This window comes from Aphelocoma coerulescens, chromosome 7, assembly GCF_041296385.1.
Source record: "Aphelocoma coerulescens isolate FSJ_1873_10779 chromosome 7, UR_Acoe_1.0, whole genome shotgun sequence".
NCBI classification, from domain to species: domain Eukaryota; kingdom Metazoa; phylum Chordata; class Aves; order Passeriformes; family Corvidae; genus Aphelocoma; species Aphelocoma coerulescens.
The window spans coordinates 35,159,280-35,172,640 of record NC_091021.1 but is presented as its reverse complement, the minus strand read 5'-3'; the positions used below and the strand labels follow the sequence as shown (position 1 = coordinate 35,172,640).

At 36.4% G+C, this 13,361-nt stretch overlaps 1 protein-coding gene across 1 annotated transcript in view; it reads left to right on the top strand.

Annotated features, from left to right (window-relative positions):
- The window catches only part of LRP1B (LDL receptor related protein 1B), a 515,105-nt gene that overhangs the window by 306,443 nt on the left and 195,301 nt on the right, over positions 1–13,361 (top strand). The window contains exons 17-21 of the mRNA XM_069021267.1: positions 172–297; positions 2,041–2,157; positions 5,222–5,302; positions 6,550–6,717; positions 8,415–8,597. Coding sequence (XP_068877368.1) covers positions 172–297; positions 2,041–2,157; positions 5,222–5,302; positions 6,550–6,717; positions 8,415–8,597 — 675 coding nt within the window. The remainder of the gene's footprint in view (positions 1–171; positions 298–2,040; positions 2,158–5,221; positions 5,303–6,549; positions 6,718–8,414; positions 8,598–13,361) is intronic.

The following is a 13,361-nucleotide window of genomic DNA, read 5'->3' as shown; positions in this document are numbered from 1 at the left end:
TTGACTGGTGTGCTGAACAATCTTTATGTTATGGCAGTTATATATACAGGACAACCACACTAACTTCATTACCAGGGAATACCATTTCATGTGCTCTTTTCACAGATTTCACAGCTGTTTTTCTCAGATTATTTTCTTAGGGAAAAAAACCCTCTCTTTTTTTCTCCACAGTCAATCATAGTTGTCCTGATGATCAGTTTAAGTGCCAAAATAATCGCTGCATTCCCAAGAGGTGGCTTTGTGATGGAGCTAATGATTGTGGTAATAACGAAGACGAATCAAATAAAACTTGTGCAGGTAAAAATTTTACTTGGTTGTGCATACAGGTTTTCTAACTTCAGTTCCATAAATAGTTCAGGACTGATTTGAACTGAGCTGAACCAGTCTGCTACTTGTAATCTGATTATTGACGTTTTAAATGAATTCAGATTTTGATGCCATCAAGGCTGGAATACAAATTATATCTTACTTAATCCATGTGCTTGACTGTGTTTTCCAAAGTAATTCAGCTCTTAATCTCTCCATTTGGGTCAACTGTCAAAGCAATGCTCAGGTACAAACTTCGAGGTACAAATCTTTTTTGGCAGTTATAATTTTGTGTATTAACATGCTGTGATGGGTGCCATGTCACCAGTAAATTTTATTTTTTGCTGATTTATTTTATGCATAATTATTCAATTTTCACTCAGTGCCTTGAAATTCTTTTCATCTCTGAGTTATTAACTGGAGAGTGGGTTTTTAAGGAAATAGCAAGATGAAGATTGTTTACTGATTCCACTGTAGTAAATCATGGAATTCCCAATCTGCCCTCTGCTTGTGTGGAAATGATGTTTAGTGCTTGTTGTCTGAGTACACTAAACAAGCATTAGACCTCAAATATGCAAAATGCCAGCCATCAATAAGCTGATGACTGTTTTGAACTGAAGTACAGTGAAAGACAGCCCTCGTATATTAAAACATTCCCTGATGTCTTATTGCCTTGATACTCTTTGATATCCAACTGTTTGCTTGTAGGGTGAGAGTCTAATTTGAAGACCATTTATTTTAATCCCTGTGTCAGTTGGCTATGGATTGAGTTTTGTATTCTTGTTTTTCCCTTTATTCCTGCAGTGGCAAACACTGTTAATGTTTTAAAAATTACTTCTTTGAAATATTTTAAATTTTCATTCGTCTTTTTTGTTTTGGGCTACTTCTATGAAGAAAAAGGAAAATGGTAGTTGAAAATAACAAATGAAGAAATATTCTTTCAGTTACTGGGGTTTTTGACATATCAGCCATTTTTTTAAAGTGTAGAATAACATCCAGGTGAACTCTAAAAGCTTAAATTTGGAGTAAAAATCTGTGTTGCTTTTACTGGCACTATTATAGGTTCACATTTTAAATAAACAAAATTATACGTAATGACAGTTTTCTACGCTGGCTTTTTAGTGGCATTTCACTGTTCATCAGCTTTCAAAGTAATTTCTGTAGTTACATAGCACAAATTCCTTTAGTGATCCTTATTTTTTCGGGAGAAAGACATGCATTGATTCCTTTAATGCATGATTACAGTTAAGCATTTGCAAAGGCAAGGATTCTAAGAACAGTGAGGCCAGGCACATCACACACAGCCTAATTCCCATTTTCCTGTGTAAATATGAATTTCACAAGATCATTGTTCGTGTTATGGAATACAAGTTACTAATATTCCAGTTGGTGGACATTTTCATGCCCTGATTTTTCTTTACTTCAAGCATTAGCGTATATTAATGCTCTTCTCACCACCTAGTTTTGCATAATTATATGTAGAATTTCATGATCTTTTATGAGGAAGAAACCACTAAGAATTCCACACAGCAGAGGTAGAACACAGCCCTGCAGATGACCTCAGTTTTCTGTGAAATCAAAGGAGGTGAATGATGTTTAGTCAGAGCAGGGGAAAGGTGCAGCAGGCCAGGATGTGCCCTCCAGCCCTGCAGCTTCTAAAATCAGGCACCCACAGGGAGACCTAACAGTTCTAGTCCATTTCCCTTGTATTTTTGGAGTGTTTTGTCTTGACAGCAAGAACTTGTCAGGTTAATCAGTTTTCTTGTGGGAATGGACGGTGTATTCCAACATCATGGCTGTGTGACAGGGAGGATGACTGTGGAGATGGAACGGATGAAATGACATCCTGTGGTAAGTGGATTTTTCTTTTGGGGGGAAAAAGTAAAAATTATTACTAAATTATTAGTAAAAAGTAAAATTATTCCATAAAATATAAAACATACAAGGATCTCTTTTTATGTGAACTGAACTGATACTGCTATTTCTGGAACAGCAAATAGAATTTATTTGATTAATAAATAAATCCAAAGCAAATGCAGCATTTTCTATTTAATGAGTTTTTAACTACAATACCAAATATGTAGATCAATCAACACTTTTTTAATTTACAGTCCATTATCAAATGCTGTCACCCTCAAAAATTATTCTTTATCTCTGCTGCATACCTCTCCACATGGGCCCCCTCAGCATATTCTAGATGTCAATAAAATCAGCCTGTTTCAAGCCTCAACAGAAGGATATTTGATCTTTTATTTTTCAGAAAAAAAAATAAGAAAAATTCTTGGTTCTATCATGAGAGAGTATCAGCAGCTGTGCTGACTGCTGCTTTGCTGAGATACTGCAGAGACGGGCGTGCTCTCTCTAATCAGCTGCTGCCAAACAATTAAGGATTTTAATAGTCACTTGTTTTGCAGGGCACCAGTAACTGCTGTGAGTCTGAGAGCATAAGGGTCAATGAGCTGTCTGCAGATGCAGAATCACAGAGTAAGATGTATTGAAGAGTAGAATCACAGAGTGGTTTGCATTGGAAGGGACCTTAAATACCATTTTGTCATGGCAGGGACACCTCCCACTAGACCAGAGCTCCAACCAAACTGGCATTGAATGTTTTCAGGGATGGGGTATAAGATGAAGTTATTACATGAGTAAAAATAATAATATTATTAAGGTAGACTTCTAATTGCATTGCTTCGAATCAAGTAAGCTGTGTACAGAGGAAGGATGAGTGATCCCAGTGGATTTGTATCTTGCAATCTCTAAAGCTCTAATCCTGTGTGTAATGGCACAACGTTGGCTCAGTGCTAGAACAGTTTCTCTACCTGTACCTCGTGTTACACACAGATGTCACTGGCACCTTTGTAAGTCCTTCCCCTGAGCTTTGTTCAGTATCCTCTCAGCTGATCTGGAATATTTCTTCAGATCTTTTAATCAGGATTTATTTCACTGGCTGTTTTTCTGTTCAGCCAAACTTTGCATGTATTTCATGTTTTAGAATCTTGTTTCGTTATCCTCAAGCACTGTGGCTGTGCAAATATGTCAAATATGTCATTTTTCATCCTGCCCTATAATTTGATCACTAATGGGCGTGCTAATGGCATTTATTTACTGTTCTGTTTACTGGGAGATATTTCCTTCTGTGAAACAATTTAAAATTCTTCTATCCATAAGAACATAAGAGAGAAATGAGATTGATGTCTACACTGTGGGGAGACATCACTGGAAGCTCAAGGGTCACCTTTCTTGGTTTTTGTCTCCAGGGCACTCAGGACAGGGCTGGGTATGGATCAGCTGCAGGTTGTGCATCTTTTGCTGTGAAGTAGGAAAGGACCATAGGGACAGTGAGGGGAAGTGTTGTGTGTCCTCTAGGATGTGAGCAAGAGCTGTGGATAATGGTGAAGGCTGGGGCAAACTGGAGATGCTACAGAACATTCTTGGAAAGGCTGTGGTGGGCTGGGAATCACGAGCTGGCTGCTGCTGGTGGTGGTGAGGGGAATCACAATTCATTTTAATTAGCTTCCTTCCCTTTATACAGGTGAACATAAAGAAAATGAAGTCATGGAGGAATTCATGTATGGAAAAGGGGAAAATTACATTTAATCTATGAGTTATTTGAAAAAGCAAAATTAAAAGTTGCTTTCGACTTTTCTTGAAGCACATGAGGCATATATTGTGGCTAACAGCTGCTGCAGTTGCACAGTTCCATTATTTTTCTCAGAAAAGATTTGTTTTGTCACTGTAATGTGTTTGTTTAACAAAAAAAAAAACAAACAGGCAAACAAAAAAAACCCATAACGCCAAAACCCCCAAATCAACAAGCCCAAAACAAACAAACAAAACCCAAAACCAACCAAACAAAAAAAGCAAGAACTTTCTAGAAGTAAATGATAAAGTGTTGTCATCAGTGGTAGCTTTTCTTCCAACCCTTTTCTACTTTGAAGGAAGATAATCACCTTTGTTCAATGAAGTTCTTGGTGTTCCCTATTTAATTTTTAAATAAAAACTTATTTTACTTTAAATCTACTATTAGATGCAGCTGGTTGGTTTAGTGCTTCATATGTGAATCTTTTTAAGCCAAAACTTTCTGAGGTTCAGTAAAAATAAAGTGATTTCATTTCTCGTCCTAAGAAAGTTTTACATTTATGTGGCATGTTTTAAAAATTTAAAAAAACACTGCAGTATTTTCCAAACTGTTTAGCAGGTTAATAATAAATGCACACATCTACCTGTGTCATTGGCTTTAGAAGAAAAAGAAGTCTGAAAAAATTCAAAGTTACTCTATGCAGAAACATATTGGATAATTACAGAAACAAATAACTGCTCAGTACAGATGATTCTTGATGAATTAAATTGTCTCAGATTTCTACTACTTTACTGGAATGCTTGGAGAAACTGCTTGTGAAGGCTGACATTTTAATTTCGGATGCCAGTGTAGAGTAACTTTATTTCTTGGCTGTTCTTTAGCTTGGTACTTAACCTTCTCATTTTATAGTGCTCCATTTGCTGTCTCTTACTGCAGTGCTGTTGCAATTGGAGAACCCTTATGTAAATAAGCTCAGAGAAAATAGAGTTTGTATCAGTCATCAAGCTATAGTTAGCCTTAAATACTAGCAGGGTTAGTGGGAAAACCAGCCCTGGTCTGATGGGAATGTAGGACTATGCCATTTGTCACAGAGCAATGAATTTCATGAGCCATGTTGAGGAAGGGTAGGGTTTGGACAGTATTTATACTTTAAGCCTTTTTGTCTTGTCTTTTTTGGTGTCTCACCTTTTTTTCCTCTCCAGATTAAGTACCTGGAAGGAAGAAAATGTTTGCTGCAACACACTTGTGTAATTTATGCATGTAGGAAGGTGGCAGAACATTACTGAAGAGGTTGTATGTTAAATAGTTTTTATTTCTTTTTGAACACTTTCACAGAATTCCCAACATGTGAGCCACTAACTCAGTTTATCTGCAGAAATGGAAGATGCATTAGCAGCAAATGGCTTTGTGATTCAGGCAAGTATCAAGCTCTCTATATCTGAAATGAATATGAAGGATATCACATACATACTGCCTTGATGTTCTTTTTTTCTGAGACTCATATTGTCAGTTTGGCTTGCAAGTGGTCAGAGAATAAATAAAGCATTTTTAAATTACTGACCTGACCTAGAAATCAGCAACATTGAAGGTTCAGATAAGGAATGTGGCATTGGATATGGTAATAGGCACAAATACTAAATTATCTAGTATGAAGTATGATGATTTATTATTTAAAAAAAAAGAAAAGCTATTGCTTATGAAAGTATTTTCTGTTTTTAGAAAAATGGTTTCAGTGACCAATATATCTGATTTTTTGTTGTTTGTGGACAAGTTCAATTAAATAAATAGCATCCCTGAAGAGCAAAGGCCAGCAAGACTTTACAATGTATTTAGTTCTTTTGGCTGGAAGAGTACATATTTGAATGTTAAAATGAATCTCCTCTCAGAGCTTGTGGTGTGGGAGTGATGTCACTCCAGTCCTAATAACGTTGGGTTGGTCCAAAGCATTTGGTGTTTCTATAATTTCATTTGTCTGACAGGAATTTTCAGCTGTAAATGGACAAATTCCCGAAATTTTCACAGTGTGCTGACTGAACTTCTGTGCATGGAGACCCTTTAGAGTGTGCCTAACATATTTATCTCCTTCCTCCCTTGATGACCACGATCAAATTACGGGAATTGCCTTAAGACTGTGTTAATGACTGCAACATTAGAGTAATGAGAAACTGCAGTCCACAATTATTTATGTGCTTTCTTCTCTTTGCACTCTTGTAGACACACGGAAACAAAGTTTAATACTATTGAAAAGAAATTCATCAGGTTTTTGTTTTGGTTTATATGAAGCTGTTTGTGTTTGTGGTTAACTATCTTAGGTTATCACAGGGAATAAAGTAAACCCACTGTGTTTGAAAGCCTGTGTAGGTACACACAGTTAAAGAAATTAGGAAAATCTACAGCCTTCTCATCAGCTTGCTGGTGTCTCTGACTAAATAACTGACTAAGAGGTTAGGCTATCCAAAATGACAGAGTTGAGTGCTGTAGGTAAATAAGATTTAGATAGTAACTGCATTAGAAATAATTTGATGCCTGTGGGCAGTAAGCATACTACTTTATTTACTGCACTTTTTTTTTCCTCTTGCCTTTTTTGAAATTATTTTCCCTCCTTACATATTTCCTTCAGATATTTTATATTTTAAAATATTTTAAAATATGAACATTTGCAGATGACGACTGTGGTGATGGAAGTGATGAGCTGGGCTGTGTTCACTCGTGTTCTGCTGATCAGTTCAGGTGTCAGAATGGCAGATGTATCCCAAGTCACTGGGCATGTGATGGTGACAATGACTGTGGAGATTTCAGTGATGAAACCAAAACAAACTGCAGCAGGGAAGGTTAGATTTTTTTGTTGTTGTTGTTGTTCCCACATTTTAATACTTATAAACACAGAGAATTCCTTGTCATAAATACCTGACCTTCTGCCAATGGAAAAAGAGAAGATGCTTTTAACCTTGGTAAAGGTTGGAATGGGAAAAACATCAAGTGCAGTGTGATAACACAGAAGTGTATTATGGAAGAGGAATGCATTTGAAAACAGAAGGGGTATTACAGTGAGATAAGTTTTATAGTTTTACTTTAGTGAATTATGCTAGATGTGATGTTTGTCTTATTACAAAGATGCATGCTGTCTAGGTGAAGAGACAGTAAGAAGCATTCATTAAGTTATTACTGATATTTTCTGTTTTTTTTCATGCAGTGGAACAGTAATACTCTCATTTTTGTGTAATGCAAGTCTTTGAATTTGTGATTTTTTTTTTTTACATAAAAGCATTTTAACAAACTACAGCCCCATTTAAATGCCTTAAGTTGTATTTATTTGGGTGGGGAAAGAAGGAAAGGATGCTTATGGCAAAGGATAAAGAATAATCAGATCAGAATGAGAGAATATCTGTCTTATATTTCTCCTAATGTTTTTTATGCAACAAAGTAATTGTACACAATATTACTAGCCCCTTTTCATAAGTTTATATTCCAAATCTAGTTACATACCTCATACAAATACACAAATTATCAGAATGCCAGCGTGAGTGAAATCCTTAATTTTTATATATTCACAAAAAATAATTTTTATCTATATCAAAATGATTAGTCTGGAACCAAACAACCCACTTTTACCTCTGCTGATTTCCATTTTGAAACTTACAGCCTCGCTCTAACTTTTTACAATAGAATACAATAATGTAGATTATGTAGGAAAAAAACCAACAAGGCAGTGTTAAACAAAATAAAATGTATATTTATAAATAGTGCTATAAGAATTTATTCAAATAATGCTTTTTGGTACAAGCAGGAAAGTGTAAGTATGCCATTGCTTTAAAGTTGTTGTTATTGTCATTAGTATGTTATTAAATAATAGAAATACAGTGCTAATAGTTTGGGAAAAGAAAAGCAGGAATAAAATTGAAAAGGCCATAAGCTAGAAAATAGTTAGAGAATTATGTATGTGATGAATAATTAAAATCTCACAGTAATTATTCTTTGAAGCAGTCAGCACTGATTCCAGGGCTGCACTGAGTGAAGCTCCTTGCTGTGGAATTTAGAAGAGCTCCAGCTGCTCTGCCAGTGCTGTAATAGCACAAACCAGGCCCATGTGGGGGCCTTGTTAGAGCACAGGTGTGACCTTTCAAGTTTTGTGAGTTTGGAGATGGACCTCGTTGGGTAAAAAAGGAGAGCAAGGAAGGGTGAGGGAAAGCAGCTTGAGGATTAAACAGGGCTTATAAAGCATCAAGCAAACTTCATCAGCTGTGGGCCTTCTTACACCTCCAAACTCATTCCCATCTGACAGATATGAAAAAAGGAAATAAAAATTGGTATTGAGCCTGTGGTTGAAGGAAGTGAGGAGGATTAAGAGTTTGCTTGAAGCTTGTGTTGGAGTGATGAGTTACAGGATAGAAGAGGGCATTTTGAGTGTTATACTTGGGGACTCTGATTTTGGCTTTGCTTAGGAAGAAGATACTAAGTCAGTGTAGACTTGGAATGGGAAAAAACCTCACACGAGCCAATTCTTCAATGTAATTCTTATTTTTCTAAGAAACTCCCTCTCCTGGAAGGTGCAGTGGAAGGGAATTTCAGTGCAGCCCTGATGGGAACTGCGTTCCTGAGTTGTGGCGCTGTGATGGAGAAAAGGACTGTGAAGATGGGAGTGATGAAAAAGGCTGTAATGGAACTCTGCGAGTGTGTGATGAGAAAACAAAGTTCTCCTGCAAGAGTACAGGTATGTGCTTGCAAATGCATTTTCCTCTCGCTTACTCAGTGTGTGTCTGAGTCTGTGTTGTTTGATTGCTTATCTACTCTTTAGCTAATGATTTTAATGCTTAATACTAATAAGGTGAGGTTACTTATTGTATTCCTACCAAGAAAATTATACTGATTTACACGTCCTGTTTTCTAATTTACAATCTAAAATGGATGAGTTTTGAGATTACTTAAAGCTGAAACCGTTCTCTATGGTATTATATCAAAGCAAATACTTAAATATAGCATTTAATAGTACTCAAAAGTTCAATTTTCTTCTATTTCTTATTTTTGGCCCTAAAAGTAAGTTGAATAAAATGGTATAGAGTACCTTGAATACTTTGAAGAATTACAACTGCAGCATTGGAAATCTGAAGTGGAGTATTGGAAGAAAAATACATTCTTTGATTATGTTTAAAATAGATTTTTTTTTCTCTAGATATACTTCACTAAATGTTGTGAAAAGAATGTGGCAATCATTGCATGAGGGTATTTTGCCAAACAATGTTTAGATGGAACATTTTTTTTTAAGGGAAAGTCCAGTTAAGGAAGAAATTAATATATTTCAGCACAATATTAACATTTTTTGTAATTTCTATCAAATCTTTGTGTGATACTAGGGCTAAAATAACTTTCACAGCAATATTTAAGGATGTAAGAAGTAGTAATATTGTTGCCACTGGGCAACTGTAATTATTGAAGGAAGGGAGAATTCATTCTAATGCCTGTGTTACAGCTAAGCACGATAAATGTTGCAGATGAGTTATGTTCAAAAGTTCTGTTCAAAAGTATCTTGCTGTTAATTGTATTTTAAAGTTACAAAAACCATAGTGTTTAGATAAAGAAATATGGAATACTGAATTGTCTAAATAAAACATTCCCTTTTGTGTTCTTAACGTTTCCATAAAGATGTGTAGAATATGTACCATTTAAATGAAACACTTTCTACAAGTACAAATGGATTATTCACTTCTAACAGAGTGGTCTGTTTCCTGAAACTGATTAATAGAAACCCTGAGGAAGTGTATTTCCTAGTGCCTAAATGGGGAAAAAGTAACACCAACCCAAGTGGCAAAAGCAGAATTATTTGAGGGAAGAAAGGTAAAATCTCAGTAGATGAGGTTTATTTTCTTCAGCTGCATTTGGAAAGCTAATGAGACAAGATCTTACTACTTTAGCTAAGGGAAAGCAGAGAGATATGTTAGAGGTAGTGTGGAATACAAGATGAAGTGTCGATTTTAGTTGTTAGGATTTATTACCTTTCAGAAATGCTTGCTTCTTAGGCTGGGCTTTGGTTTCTTACTTATCCTGAATGATTTTAGATACAGAGAATGGAAAGTCCTTTCTGGTGGTAAGCTAAGATTTTCCAAGTACAGCTGCCATAATAACAGGAAAGAGCAAGTATTTAAATTCAGCATAATTGTGTGAATGAGTTGTCTTTTCAACAGAGAACCAGACCCCCCCCTTTCAAAGACCACTGTCCAAACTACATTCCCTCATTATATACTTCCCAATTTTGCAGTCATGTGTAAGGAGGGCATTATCTCAGTTTACAGGATGAAAGGAGACTTCTCTGGCTGCCACACAGAAATACAGCAAAAAAATTCTTTTCATCCAACATTTGCTGAGTTCAAGGGTATATGGCTTTGATTTGGAGGAAAATGTGATCATACTTACTTGTTGTGTGGAGAAGCCACTTGAGCAACCAGTTCTGACAGGCATAATTTTCTCTTTTGCAATTTTCCTTCCTCCTGGAAGGAGCAAAACTGCCATTCTGGAGGAGGCATGTAGTAATGCACTGTAGTAGAAAACAGCAAAGGTAAATTTGTGTTTAGTTACTTTACAGTTTGTTCCATCTGGTTTGGACAAAGGAATAATAATGAGTTTGAGAAATAGTTACTGGAATGTTTCGGAAGAAATGTAACTTCTTCTGTGTGTGATTCTAAAGAAATAATGCTGTCTGGCTTGGACATTTATGGCAGTTGTTCAGATGAGGAGGTGCTGGCTAATTCTCCCCTCAGAGATTGCTAGGTATCTAGCAATCTGACATCTGATACAGAATGTGATGGGTCTGTGTAGGAACGTGTGAATGGAGGGAGCTGAAACAGCCAGTGCTTCGGGAGGGAAATGGCAGCTGGTGAGAGGAGCAATAGGGAGATGTTGCTGCTGATTTTTTTGCTTATTTCTTTTCATTTTATGTCTGTAAATAGCAGCTGCAGGGTCTTTCCTTGCTGTGGCTTTGGTTAATGTGTCACAATGCCACAAGCATGAGTGCCAAGCTACAAAACCAGAATTTGTCAGCATTCAGCCAAAAGGGAATTTTCTGCTTAGAGGGATGCTGATCTCAAGAACCCATTGTACCCAGCTCCTTTTCCAATATTCAGTTAAGGATCTATGACAGAGGGTATTCTACAACTTATATAGATGATCTTTTGTCATTTGCCTCTAGTAATTGAACATTTTATTCCCAAAGAGTAATTTCTTTTGGATATGGAATGACTTCTGCCATATGTCTCCTTAACAACATTATTTGTTGAATAAATAAACACTTTTGTTCATCCCCTTGCCTATCTTCCAATTTTGTTTAATGTTTTTACACCTTTAGTATTTTTGTTGGTCTCACTGGAACTTTCCATCCTGGGCAGTCCTTGAGCTGCTGTATCCAAAGTCAGCCAAATGCTGCAGGGTACTTGAGCTACCAGATTTCAGAATTGCTTTTCTAATTTTTTTCATAAACATCCAATGTTTGTTTGTAGTGATGGGTGATGAAAAATATACTAGAGTTTGCACAGCAGTGGGATATGAGAAGCAGTGATTACCTGATTGAGATTGTCTACTCTTGGGCTGCTTCTAGTCAATTATTTTCTGGTTTTAAATTAGATTAGGCTTCTTTTGAATTAGACTAGAATAAATTGTACGAAGATCCAACTTTCTATTTTAAATTCTGCTTCTGTTCTCCAGAAATTATGACAGGCATGTACTTCAGCTCAGTTTCATGTACGACATAAATCTGTCCTTTTTATTCCATCTCCCTACTTTTCAGTTAGTAGTGCTACACTGAGAGCAGAATCTGTGCAGTCTCACTTAAAATGTCATCTAATTACTCTGATGGTCATAATAAAGTACTTCTTTGAAGACAAATGCAAAAGAGCCATGCATACTTCAGTTTAGTAAGCAGTACATCTGAACTGCAATGTTTATTTGTCATACTTACTGTCCTTTTTATTTTTTCAAGCAGCAGTTGATGGTATCCTACCATTTTTTCATACCACTCTGTAGACTTTTTTTTTCTTTTTTTTTTTCTTACATGTAATTAATATATTAGAGGGGGAAAAAAGATGATGAGGAAAGAAGTCGAATTTGTTTGGAATGGAAAATAGGGATGTACATAGAGGAAATCAAGTCAGTGGGAGCTGATCACAGTGATAAGGGAAGAATATAACAGCAGCATCACTGGTACTTTCTGCATGGGGATTGAAAGAGTCCTGTTGTAGATGTGTGACCAAAGAAGCTGGCACTCAGGAGGGCTGGGAGGGAAAGGTTTTCCAGAAACATGATGGGAAATTGGTAGTATTTTTATCTTCAGTTCATGGTGCCATTGTTTTCTGTGGTAACAGCTCTCTTCTTTAGGCCCATTTTGTTTTTTCCTGTCTCATCCAGGAGTCATTTATAAACTTTCTACTAAAGCTTTAAATACGACAAATGACCACGTTTTTGAAACAATGTGATTCAGTCTAAGTCCCAGGTGTGCTCTAAAGGACAAGTGAGATCATTTGCCATCACAACATTTTGGTAAATGTGTCAGATTGGAACATTCTGTAATGTTGATGGGAATAAGATTGAGTCCATTCTGTAGGTTAGGAAGGTGTTACATTGCAGCTTTAGGCAGTAAGAATTAGCTGTAGGAGGAAACAGTTCAATTAATGCTCCACCAAAGTAGTTTTTCTGTGGTTAAAGATGTAATCAGTTAAAAAAACCTCCTGGATTCAGTATCCTGACAAAGAGTGAATGGGTGTATAAATAGTTAATTCTGTTGATAATATCTGTAGGAAATAAAAATAGTTGGGGAAGCATTTGGATCAGGCTTTTTTGCTGCCCACGCCTTCTGTTTCACCGTGTTATGCAAAAGAGCGATGGAAAAGGGCAGAAACAGCTATTGAGGCAATTAATTTATGATGGAACTTTACTAAAAAGGTTCCTGGAAGCCAGAAGTTTGAGTTTCACTAAGGGGCAATAAAGGAAAAAAATACTTCAGCGAATTTTAAATAATGATTTCAAGACAGTCATAATATTTCATTAAGTCCATGTCTTTGCCAGTCCGTGTTTTCCCAGATGCCATACTCCGGAAAAAATGCAGTCCGGGTTTTCCCCCATTCCATACCCCTGCAAAAATCCAGTCCGGGTTTTCCCCATTCCATACATTGGGAAAAGTCCAGTCTGGGTTTTTGCCCATTCTGTATTCCAGGAAAATTCCAGTCTGGGTTTTCCCCTATTCCATACACTGGGAAAAATCCAGTCCGGGTCTTCCCCCATTCTGTATTCCAGAAAAATCCAGTCCGGGTTGGCAAATCTTGGCAAAGATTAATTCCTTGGAAGTATATTCTACTTAAGAACGTGTCATATCTATCATAAAGACAGATGAATCTTTCATCATAAAACATATCTTCACTAAGGTACAGGAAAGGCAGGGAAACTGATTTTCTCTGTAAACATTTGAACACGTAAAAGATTAAAATAACAGATT